We start from the raw sequence: 12782 nt of genomic DNA, 5'->3' as shown, positions 1-12782 counted from the left end.
CTTCTGCTTTGGCTATGGGAAAGAAGTAAAGGGAAATCGGCCCCTATGAGACACAGATGGAAAAACATTGACAGAGTTATAACCCTCCCTTACTCTATCCAAAATTAAAAGAATACGTTTTGCCTTTAGTTCTCCTTGAAAACGTCCTAGGATCTGCTTGTGCAGGGGGGAAATATCTGATTATGTACCAGATTTATATAGTTCACGGATCTTGGCATGTCCTGGCACTCCTATGGTATGGCAGTACAATGCAGGGACCATGGCATGTCCTGGCACTCCCATGGTATGGCGGTACAGTACAGGGACCATGGCATGTCCTGGCACTCCCATTGGCACTCCCATGGTATGGCGGTACAGTGCAGGGATCTTGGCATGTCTTGGCACTCCCATGCAGGGCAGCCATCAGGGAGGGACAGCCCATACACATGTAGGGGGCCCAGGGGTTCCAAGGGGCCCAGCCGCCCAGGCCCCAACCAACAAGACTGAGTTGTTGCTGCTGTAGTAACTAGCAATTGCTAAAGCATGGCAGCGGCAGAGTAAGCCGATGCAGCTGAAGGGATGTCTCTTTGCTAAAAATATGAGTCTGTCTCTTTGCTGGATTGGGATATCTCTTTGCTAAATATATGAGGCCGTCTCTTTGTTGGATTAGGATGTCTCTTTGCTGAATATATGGGGATGTCTCTTTGATGGATTGGATTAATTTTCATTCATTAAGTTGTAAGAGTGTTAAAACAGAAGTGGGTGCACTGAAGGACTTGGTGGGATGGCCAGAGGGCGGGCCCCACAAAATGTTGGTGGTCAGGCCCAGAGGGGCCCAGGCCTAAAGCTGTGAAGGGGCCCCAAAATTTCTGATGGCTGCCCTGCTCCCATGGTATGGCGGTACAGTTCAGGGACCATGGCGTGTCCTGGCACTCCCATGGTATGGCGGTACAGTGCAGAGATCATGGCATATACAGTGCGGAGACCATGCCGTTTCCTGGCATTCCCATGGTATGGCGGTACAAAGCAGGGACCATGGCGTGTCCTGGCACTCCCATGGTATGGCGGTACAGTGCAGGGACCATGGCATGTCCTGGCACTCCCATGGTATGGCGGTACAGTACAGGGATTTTGGCATGTCCTGGCACTCCCATGGTATGGCAGTACAGTGCAGGGACCATGGCATGTCCTGGCACTCCCATGGTATGGCGGTACAGTGTGGGGACTATGGCATGTCCTGGCACTCCCATGGTATGGCAGTACAGTGCGGGACCATGGCATGTCCTGGCACTCCCATGGTATGGCGGTTCAGTGCCGGGACCATGGCATGTCCTGGCACTCCCATGGTATGGTGGTACAGTGCGGGGACCATGGCATGTCCTGGCACTCTCATGGTATGGCGGTACAGTGTGGGACCATGGCATGTCCTGGCACTCCCATGGTATGGCGGTACAGTGTGGGACCATGGCATGTCCTGGCACTCCCATGGCATGGCGGTACAGTGTGGGGACCATGGCATGTCCTGGCACTCTCATGGTATGGTGGTACAGTGTGGGATCATGGCATGTCCTGGCACTCTCATGGTATGGTGGTACTCCCATGGTATGGCGGTTCAGTGCCGGGACCATGGCATGTCCTGGCACTCCCATGGTATGGTGGTACAGTGCGGGGACCATGGCATGTCCTGGCACTCCCATGGCATGGCGGTACAGTGTGGGGACCATGGCATGTCCTGGCACTCCCATGGTATGGCGGTACAGTGTGGGGACCATGGCATGTCCTGGCACTCTCATGGTATGGTGGTACAGTGCAGGGATCATGGCATGTCCTGGCACTCCCATGGCATGGCGGTACAGTGTGGGGACCATGGCATGTCCTGGCACTCTCATGGTATGGTGGTACAGTGCAGGGATCATGGCATGTCCTGGCACACCCATGGTATGGCGGTACAGTGCAGAGTTCTCTCTACTTCCCACCATTCACCTTGTAATCCCGCACTCAGCTATATACATCCAGGACGAGTGACAGGAGGGGGCGGTGATCCCGGACCGAAGCAGGCGATTGGTGCAGGTAGTGGGTGTGCTGTAGCCTCTCCGTCCAGTCACATGGCTAGGTGGGCGTGTTTTCGGTGTGTGCATTGTCCTGTGCCCGGTAGCGGCAGAGGGGAGCTGGCTGCTCGGTGCGCCCTCCGGCTCGGTCCCCCGTGTGTCCCCTATGCTGATTAACATGTGGCCCCGGTGGGCTCTCCTGAGAGGCCGCTCCTCCTCCATAGGCTCTCTCCGGCGACTCTACCATGGAGACAAAGTGGCCACCATCGGATCCAGAGCAGACACTAACTCCTCCGTGTACCAGGTAGGCCTGACACTGACAGGGTCACACTGCAATGCTGCCTGCCTGCCCCCCCCCCCAAACACACACTGTGCTATGTGTACCCGGGGGATGGGGGCCTACTAGGAACACACACACACACACATATATATATATATATATATATATATATATATGATTAAATTACCATTGTCCCTGGTCACCTCTGATCACCCTGGAATCTTATATCACTCCTCATCAATTACACATAATAAAGTCTGTCCATTATTTGCTTGTAAATATTATACATTGTATTATTATAATAATAATACTATTATTATAGTATTATTATTATTATTATTAATGTATATATTCTCATTAAATATTATATAATTGTATTTAATTGTATTTTATTTTTATATTACACATTTTATAAGTGACAGGAGACAGGAGGAGGCAGGGATCTCGTGTCGTGCCAAGCTATACGGACAATAAACCATATAATAAAAGTCGAACTAAAGTTCTTTCTTAATTTTTGGATATACACAGGGAGGTTATAACTAATGATGGGCTTGGCAGTGTTTGGATCGTACCCGCCAGGAAGACAGCACTGCAAACCGCCAATCCTAGGCAGCGTGTGTATGTGCATCTATGGGCCGGAAAATGCCTCACTGTCTATGATTGGCGGTGTGCAGTGCCGGCTTCCTGACGGGTACGATCCAAACGCGCCTGAGTCCATCCCTAGGTATAACCCATGTCAGGTTTTTTTTTTTTGCCATCTATGTCCCAGATTTTCCGTTACTTCCTGTCCCCTCGCCAAAACAGGAAGTAAAAGGAAATCCATCCAAAGTGAGGGAATTCCTGGTTGTTAATAGAAATAGCGTCCCCATTGGAATATTTCTCCTCTTATCCTGTTCTGGTGACAACCCAAAATTTGGGATTTTCTGTCACTCTTAGATGAGGTGTTCTGGAAATTCCTATCCTCGTATTGATTAGTGCTTCCAAATGGAAATTACCTTCTGCAGCAGTGATTATTAATTTGGAACCACTAATCAACATGAGGATAAACAGGACAAATAGGGAAAATCTCCTTAATGGGGGGGGGGGGGGGCACAAACAGCAATAAAAACTGACAGATGTTCTAATCCTGCTGCATTCTATTTTTACCCCTCAAAAAACAGTTTTGCCTTTTAAGCAGTTTAACCACTTTACCACCGGAGGATTTTGCTGTCTTCCGTCCAGGCCACTTTTTGCGATTCGGCGCTGTGCGACTTCAACTGACAATTGCGCGGTCGTGCGACGTGATACCCAAACGAAATTTACGTCCTTTTTTTCCCACAAACAGATCTTTCTTTTGGTGGTATTTGATCACCTGTGCGATTTTTACTTTTTGCGCTATAAACAAAAAAAGAGCATTTATTTTGAAAAAATAACAATATTTTTAACATTTTTTTATATGAAATTCCCCCCAAAAAAGATGTAAAAACCAATTTTTTTAAAAATTTTTGGCCAATTTGTTTTCTGCTACCTATGTTTGGTAAAAAAAATCGCAATAAGCGTATTTTGATTGGTTTGCGCAAAAGTTATTGCGTTTACTAACACAGGGAAAGATTTCTGTCATTTTTGGTGTTTTTTTTTTTAACGCGTAATGGCGGCAATCTGCGATTTTTTTTTTTGCGGGACTGCGACATTGCAGCGGACAGATCGGACCCTTGACTGACATTTTTGACACTTTTGGGGGTACCAGTGACATTACTGCAGTAATCAGTGCTATATATATGCACTGTTACTGTAAAAATGACACTGGCAGGGAAGGGGTTAATTTTATTGGAGAGGGAGGGGTTAATGTATGCCTGGTGCTTACTGACGTGTAGGGGGGGAGGTGACTGAGTGAGTCATGGACAGATCGGATGTCCAGCTATGCTGAACAGTCCGATCTGTCACTCCCTGTCACTATGGAGATCCGCCCGCTGTGTTTACACACAGCGGGCGGATCTCCAGACTCGATCCCCGACGATCGGGTAAGAGCAGCGGCGATCGCCGCTGCTCCTCCCCTGGCCTGACTCCCGCTGTGAATGAAAACAGCGGGAGCGAGCCTCCGGCGGCGCGCAAGCGCCGCCCAGAAGGGGGAGTGTCTGACGACGTAGTACTACGTCGTCAGACGATAACGAGCCACTCTGCCGCAGTAATATTACTGTGAGCAGTGGTAAAGTGGTTAAAATCCAAAACCAACATATCACAGCTTGTTCTAAACTGTCTGGAACTTGTGCTTGGCTACCAAGATGAGACTGCTGCACAAAAAGTAGCTGAACACTATTCCACACAAACACTAAAAATATTGTAAGTGAGCGATCGCAAACAAAATCCAGTGTCAATATAAAAATGACATTCTCATCCAATGTCGTCTGGTGTCCCCTATTCACATACTGCATACATATACTGATATTCCAAGTGCAAATCAACTGTGCAAAAACTCATAACAAAGTTCAAGAACTAATACAAAACATATCATATGATGGACATTTCATATAAAGTGCTAAAAATCAACAGAATAAATGACCATAATATGTAACCCGAAATTTCTTCTATAAAAATTTACTTGTAACTAACCATAAAAAATAACAGTCCAAATGAAGTCCATCCAGGTGCAAAAAGGAAGTTTTCTTGTGATAACCACTGTAGGTAAAGTGGAATTTTACCCATAACAACTTTATAAAAAAAAAAGAATGTTCCTTTAGCAAGGAGCATACATTCCACATTAATAATTATGTTACCTAAATCAGTGTGTGCTGCATATTGCTGCCAGCATTGGTTACTGCACCAGTTTGCAGTTTGATTGAGGACACAAGCTAATGTGACAGTTAGAATCCCGGAATTACAGGAATGTAACTGTTTTTGTAAATCTAAGGCCCCTTTCACACATGCGGACCACCGTTCAGATCCACCTGTGAGTTTTTTTTGGCGGATCTGAACGGTCACCCCATGCATGTCTATGGGGCAGTTGACGTCAGTGGAGACATGTCCGCTGACATCCGATCCGATCTAATCCGTCAAATCTGGATGGATGGATGGAAATCCTATTTTCCATCCGTCCAGTGGATCGGTGGAGAACGGACCGACGGTCCGTTCCCATCCAAATTCCCCATAGAGATGCCTAGGGAACTGACAGCTGTGTCTCCGCACACATCGCGAAGAACTGCTGTTATCCTCCTGCTCAGTGGGGGATCGGCGGATCGATCCCCCGCTGAGAAAAACTGAGTCCATCCGACGGACACAGTGTGTGAAAGGGCCCTTAAATTGATTGGTTTAGTTCCGCTTTATGATTTACTGCTGTTCAGGGGCTCTGGGCTTCAATAAAATTGCAGCCTCCAGCAGGAAGAAACAGGAGAAATGCTGGAGACAATTTGCAGCACACACTCATTTTGGTAGCATAAGAGCCGCTTCACATATATGCGATGACAAACATTGAAAATCACATGCGATGTCTGTGCGATACAAATTCAGCCATACAGATTGTTTGGCTGCATTCACATTGCATTCGGACACAACTCGCACAGGACCCTTTTTTGGGTCCGCACCAGAATCGGATCGCATGGCTGTTCACACTTATGTGATCCGATTCATGTCCGAACTGACAGTTCGCACTGCGATATGAATGCGATCCAGGAACCCACAGTGGATTCGGAGGGTTCCCCTCATTACATATGTGTGAACCAGGACTAATTATTAATGTGGAATATATGCTCCTTGGTAAAGAACATTATTTTGTATAAAGTTGTTACCTACAGTGGTTATCACAAGAGCACTTTCTTTTTGCACCTGGATGGACTTCATTTGGACTGTTATTTTTTTTATTTTTAGTTACAAGTTAATTTTTATATATGAAATTTTGGGTTCCATATTATGGTCACTTATTCTGTTGTTTTTTAGCTCTTTGCACTTTCTATGAAATGTCTATCATATGATATGTTTTGCACTATTTCTTGCACTTTATTATGAGTTTTTGCACAGTTGATTTTACTTGGAATTGAGACTTTACAATTACTTTAACAGGTGTGCTTACAATGATCAGCTTTTATGTAAAACCTTTATCCCAAAAGAAAACAAACTGTTGCTGTAACTGCTGATAAAGTTTGGCTTCAATTTGTTAGTGTATTAAAATTTGCTAACACCCCCCTACCTCATACCGACAATGCTGCAGTCTGCTGTGCCCATTGTGCTCAGTTATCCAGAGTGGAGGCGCTCAAATACAGGAGGTGTATTACTGACTAGGTCACCAGGTCTAATGATTGCTAAGCTGTAATATATTGTCAAAATATTCTAAGTGCGCAATCTCAAACAAAATCCAGTGTGAATAGAAAAATGACATATTGTCCTCAAATGTCAGCTGGTGTCCCCTATTCACATACCGCATACATATACTGATTTTAACCCCCCCCCCAAAAAAAAAAAATAAACATGTTATACTTACCTGCTCTGTGCAGTTGGTTTTGCACAGAGTGGCCTGGATCCTCCTCTTTTCGGGTCCCCCTTTTGTGCTCCTGGCCCCTGACTCCTGTTGAGTTCCCCCACAACAAGCAGCTTTCTATGGGGGCACCTGAACCAAGTCATAGCTCCCTGTGTCCATTCAGAAACGGAGCCCTGCCCCCTCTTTCTCCTGATTGGTTGACTGACTTTGACAGCAGCGGGAGCCATTTGCACCGTACTGCTGTCCCAGCCAATGAGGAGGGGAGTCCCTGGCTGCTGGGAAACTCCTGCAACATCACTGGATAGAGATGGGCTCAGGTAAGTATTATGGGGGCTGCTGTACACAGAAGGCTTTTTATCTTAATGCATAGATTGCTAGAAAGTGGAACTTCCACTTTAGGTAGTTCTAACCCCCTGACATGCCACATTTGGCATGTCATTTTTTTGTGGCGGGGGGGGGGGGGGGGGGGGAGCGGGTACCTAGTTTTGACATGTACCCGCTCCCACTTCCGCTCAGAGCGCCACGGCGCCCTGAACGGAAGTTCTCCTCTCCCCCTCCCTCCCTGCAATCTTCTGGGACATGTCAGAGGTCCCAGAAGATTCCTGGCCAATCACAACGCGTAGCGCAACTCGTTCATGCGCAGTGCGTACCCGGCTGTGAATCCGCAAACTGTCACAGCCGGGTGTCCACACCAATGATGCCGACGCCACAGAGCGGGAGAAGAGCGAGGCTTCGGGCGGCCGCATCGCTGGACAGGTGAGTGTGTTTAGGCTGGAACTCCGCTTTAAGATAAAAAAAAACTTCTGACTTTACAATCCCTTTAAAGAGGTTGTAAACTCAGATTTTTTTTTTTTTTTTCACCCTGCAAGAGAAAGACATAATGAGCTAGTATGCATCGCATACTAGCTCATTATGCAATACTTACCTTAGAACGAGCCCCCGCCATGCCGCTCACTCACCTCTATGACGGGCGACATGTCCAGTCGCCCGTCTTCCGGGATCACGGCATCCGGCCATCTGATTTGCCGGAGCCGCGGTGACATCACTCCTGCGCACGCGCGTGAGAGCCGACAGTCACAGCACAGGACTCGTTCTTTCAGAGCGCATGCGCCAGTGACGTCACTGGCTACATGGAAGGTAAATATCTCCTAAACGGTGCATGTTTAGGAGATATTTACAGTACCTATAGGTAAGCCTTATCATAGGCTTACCTATAGGTAAAAGTTGTAGAGGAGGGTTTACTTCCTCTTTAAGTGGTTTGTCTGAACCGTCTGCTACATTTGCAGGACAGCATGTCCGGTTGAAGACTTACTGACTGGATCACCAGGGGAAAGTAAAAAGTCTAAATTAAGAAAACTACTGCAGCCACCATATGTAAGAACTGAGAAGCTGCAGCAGGATACATTTTTGCTTTTGGGTTTAATGCTGCTGTTAGTTCTACTTTAATATAACATCCATATATGTGGATTAGTTTTCTTTTTTCAATGTAGTACATTTTCTGCAAGTACAGGAAAATATCTGTCCTTGCTGTCCCTCTGAACAGTGACTTGCAGTGGATTACTTTTCACAAGGAGGTGTACATGCATGTAGGGGGGACATGTCACCTTCTTACCACCTGTTTTAACCCTAAAAAGCCACCAGTGCACCATAACTGCTTGTATTGCATGCAGATACGGTGTGGCCCAATTCACTTAAATGGGTCACATTGGGTGGCCGTACCACCTGCTGCACGTGACGGGGGTTATAATCTTGCCACATCCTATGTACAACCCTCTCTGGCTGCTGTATACGGTTAAGGGGTTTCATTTTTAACACCACTGTGAGAGGTTTTCACAGCCAAAGATTTTTATATGGAGCTGCATTTGAAGGAGACAGTCTGGGGGGAATTTACCTAATGTGGAGCAGATGGAATCTAGAGCAGCTATACATGGTAACCAATAAGCTTCTATCTGTGTGTTCAGTTAAAGTGATATTAAAGGCTTGTTTTTTTTAAAAACAATCATATTATACTTCCCTGCTCTGTGCAGTGGTTTTGCACAGAGCAGCCCAGATCCTCCTCTCATTGGGTCCCCCGCTGGTGCTCCTGGCTCCTCCCTCCTGCCGAGTGCCCCTACAGCAAGCGGCTTGCTGTGGGGGCAGTCAAGCAGGCCGCTGCTCTGCCTGTCCAATCATGCAAAGAGCCGTGGCTTGACCCTGCCCCCCCCTCTCTCTCCTCATTGGGTTACTGGGAGCCAGTGAAGGAGTGAGAGTCCCCTGAGAGAAGAGGCTCTCGTGTACATCACTGGATCACGATTGGGCTCAAGTAAGTACTGGAGGAGGGGGGGCTGTTGCTGCACACAGAAGGTTTTTTACCTTCATGCATTGAAGGTATGAAGGTAAAAAACCTTGAGCCTTTAGTGTTTTAGAACAACCTTTTTTTCTGTTAAGACACCCTCTGAAATTATGGCGAGTCTCGAAGCTCGCAATTCTAAAATGTTAAATTCTATTCTAATAGTTTTACATAATGCATGAACATCCACACATGTAGGACACCAAACGTTCGAGATTATTTATTCCTTCCAAATCCAATACACTTATGCACACTGGTACTGACTAGTATTCCAAAGTTTCTCTTCTCCCTCAGTTTTTCACCATCATTCAGCTAAAGTGACCCCAGCGCTGACAGAGAGGGGCAGGTCTTTGGTTGTTAGAAGGCTGGCAGCTAGAAGGTTGTAATGGTGCACAATGAAAACTTGTGGCTTTGTATAACTAAAAGGCAGGATTTATCCACATGCTGGCTAGTATATCCTGCAACATCACTGGAGAGAGATAGGCTCAGGTGAGTATTCGGGGTTGCTGGGGAGGCTGCCGCACAAAGAAGGCTTTTTATCTTCATGCATAGAATGCATTAAGATTAAAAAAAAAACTGACATGCCTCTTTGGCATCAACTCAACTCGCCGTGTTTGGAGGAGGAGGAATGCTGCCTATGACCCAAGAACACCATCTCCATCATCAAACATGGAGGTGGAAACATTAAGCTTTGGGGGTGTTTTTCTGTTAAGGGGACAGGACAACTTCACCGCATCAAAGGAACGATGGACGGGGCCATGTATCATCAAATCTTGGGTCAGAACCTCCTTCTCTCAGCCAGGGCATTGAAAATGGGTCGTGGATGGATATTCCAGCATGACAGTGACCCAAAACATACCTCCACGGTTACAAAGGAGTGGCTCAAGAAGAAGCACATTAGGGTCCTGGAGTGGCCTAGCCAGTCTCCAGACCTTAATCCCATAGAAAATATGTGGAGGGAGCTGAAGATGTGAGTTACCAAATGTCCGCCTCGAATGGCCTTAATGACTTGGAGAGGATCTACAAAGAGAAGTGGGACTAGATCCCTCCTGAGATGTGTGCAAACCTGGTGGCCAACTACAAGAAATGTCTGACCTCTGATTGCCAACAAGGGTTTTGCCACCAAGTACTGAGTCATGTTTTGCGAAGGGGTCAAATACTTATTTCACTCATTAAAATGCAGCAGCTTTCTACTGGTGTTTTGATGACGTCCAGTGTGCATGAGGCCTTACTGTTAAGATAAACCTACCATTAAACTTATAGACTGATCCATTCTTTGTCACTGGTCAAACATACACAATCAGTAGGGGATCAAATACTTTTTCCCTCACTGTATAAAAAAAGATTTTACCTTCTGTCTGTAGTGCTGTTGGAGAGTTTCCCTAACTTCTTGTCTGGTGAAAAGAGTCTCCGGAACAGGAAGTGGAGAAATCTTTCTGACGGAGTGCAGGAGCGTTTGCAGGGATTCCAATCCTTCTCCATTCCATCTGTCACTAGGAAACAATGGCTATAGATTTACCTAAATGAGTTTCCTGGCAGAGTAATGCACGGGTAGTATATAAAATGTATATGCTTAGTTACACACTATATGACATATCTGAATTTCTCAATATGTTTTGTTCAGCAGATGTCAGCGCCATGATTGAGTCTCAGTTCACACTAATGCGATGCAGGAAACGCACAAGAATTGCTGCGTTTCCCCGCATCGCACTTTAACCTTCCTAGCGGTATTCCAGAGTGTGGCTCGGGGTTAAATTTCAGTGCCAAAAGCGGTAACCATGAGCCACACTCGGGGTACCGCTAGGAAGATCGCTGGATCCTGGTAGAGGGATTACTTACCTTGTCACCGTGATCCAGCGATGTATCCCGGCGGTGTGCGGCGGCGGATCTTCCTCCCGATGCTCTGTGTGCCCCGGCTTCCGTCTCCTGCGACGTGACGTTCGCAGGGGGTGGAACCGGCGGCAAATTCAAAAGTAAAACGCTTCAAACACACTGATACAATGCAAAATTAAAATAAATTCACATTAGTTTGCCCCCCAGTGCCCTTTCCTGCAATTTTACTGTACTTTTTATGTGTGTGTGTGTGTGTGTGTGTGTATATATATATATATATATATATATATATATATATATATATATATATATATATATATATACACACATTAGGGATGCACCGAAATGAAAATTCTGGGCCGAAACCAAAAATGCAGGATGCCCTTGGCCGAAAACCGAAACTGAAAATGACTTTTTTCCCCCAAATAATTTTAAAATAGATAGAACAGGGGCATACACCAAAAACAGGCAGGCGTACACTTGTAGCTGCCACCCTGTCGCAGTATAGGGGTTAATTTAATTACCAATGGTATTAGTATTATGCAGCATGAGGGGGTTAATGTATTGCCACTGCTGGTCACTGATGAATTAGTGACCGACCAGTGGCAGTTAATTAACCCCTTTGTGCTACATTAGTGCACTAATACCATTGGGAAGCTCGCCTCAGCCTCAATCTCCTCTCAGCTCCAGTCCTCCGGTGTCCTTCCTTTCAAAAGACGCGCCTCTGGCCGGCAGCCCGCCTCCCGGTGATGTCACTACTACTACGACCTGTGCATGAATGAATTAACACACCGGGCGGGCGGGCGGGCGAGCAGCCGCTAATAGCTGTAACTATGTGAGCGCTTCACGTCCCTGTCAGCAGAGATACATGCCTGATAGGGAAGTGAAGCGCTCACATAGTTACAGCTATTAGCCGCCGCTCGCCCGCCCTCCCGGTGTGTTAATTCGTTCATGCACAGATCGCAGAAGTAGTGACATCACCGGGAGGTGGGCCGCTGGCCAGAGGCGGGTTTTTTTAAACCTGCGCTGCGCCCGGCCATCTTTAGTATCGGCATATTTAACCCATTTTCGGCCGAAATGGAATAAGCCCATTTTCGGGCGAAAATTTCGGTGCATCACTAGTGTGTATATATATATATACATACATACATACATACATACATACATACATACATACTTTAACTTTTTTATAGTTATTTATTATATTATAATTTATGATTTTGTGTTTCAAACTTTATCATACCCGAGATGTTATATAGAAGAACGCACAGTAAAAAAAAAATCATATGTAAATAGTTGGTTTGGGCTGCTCATTCTTAAGAATTACATGCAAAATAATGGTACCGCTTTCAGCACCTAAAATCCGAAAGAATCATACCGCCAGGGAGGTTAAGTAATCGCACGGCGTCCATGCGTTCTGCTGAAGGTGTCAATGTTATCTTTTTTTTTTTTTTTTTTTTTTATAAATTCTTTATTTATTGAAACAGGAAGGCATACAATAGAAATAATCGTAACACATATGTAACACAGTACCATACATCGAGATAAACACATATAGCAGAGCATGGAAGGGAAGTACAACCTTGTCAATGTTATCTTAATGACACCCCAAAATAAATTGCAGAACGCAGTGCGATTGCCAGAATTGCATCGCATGAGTGTGAACACCCATACAATGTGTTTCAGGTGCGAAGGACAAAAAGGGTTCTGCACCTTTATGGTGCGAATGCGATTTCAGCCATGCAAACTGTATGACTGAAAGCGCACTGCTCAGACATTGCATGTGAAGTGCACAGGTGCAAATGGCATGCGATGTCTGCAATCGCACCAGTGTGAGCCAAGCCTCGGGTTGTGGTGACCCTGAAT

At 46.1% G+C, this 12782-nt stretch overlaps 1 protein-coding gene across 1 annotated transcript in view; it reads left to right on the top strand.

The window, feature by feature from the left end:
* The first annotated feature begins 2087 nt into the window (after window positions 1–2087).
* MCCC2 (methylcrotonyl-CoA carboxylase subunit 2) overlaps window positions 2088–12782 on the top strand; it is a 195081-nt gene continuing 184386 nt past the window's right edge. Inside the window, exon 1 of the mRNA XM_082275349.1 lies at window positions 2088–2331. Within this exon, the coding sequence (XP_082131475.1) occupies window positions 2194–2331 (138 nt within the window). The 5' untranslated portion in view covers window positions 2088–2193. The remainder of the gene's footprint in view (window positions 2332–12782) is intronic.

Source organism: Pelophylax lessonae, assembly GCF_965119305.1.
Source record: "Pelophylax lessonae genome assembly, chromosome: 1".
Classification (NCBI taxonomy): Eukaryota; Metazoa; Chordata; class Amphibia; order Anura; family Ranidae; genus Pelophylax; species Pelophylax lessonae.
This window is presented reverse-complemented; position numbering and strand designations above follow the sequence as displayed.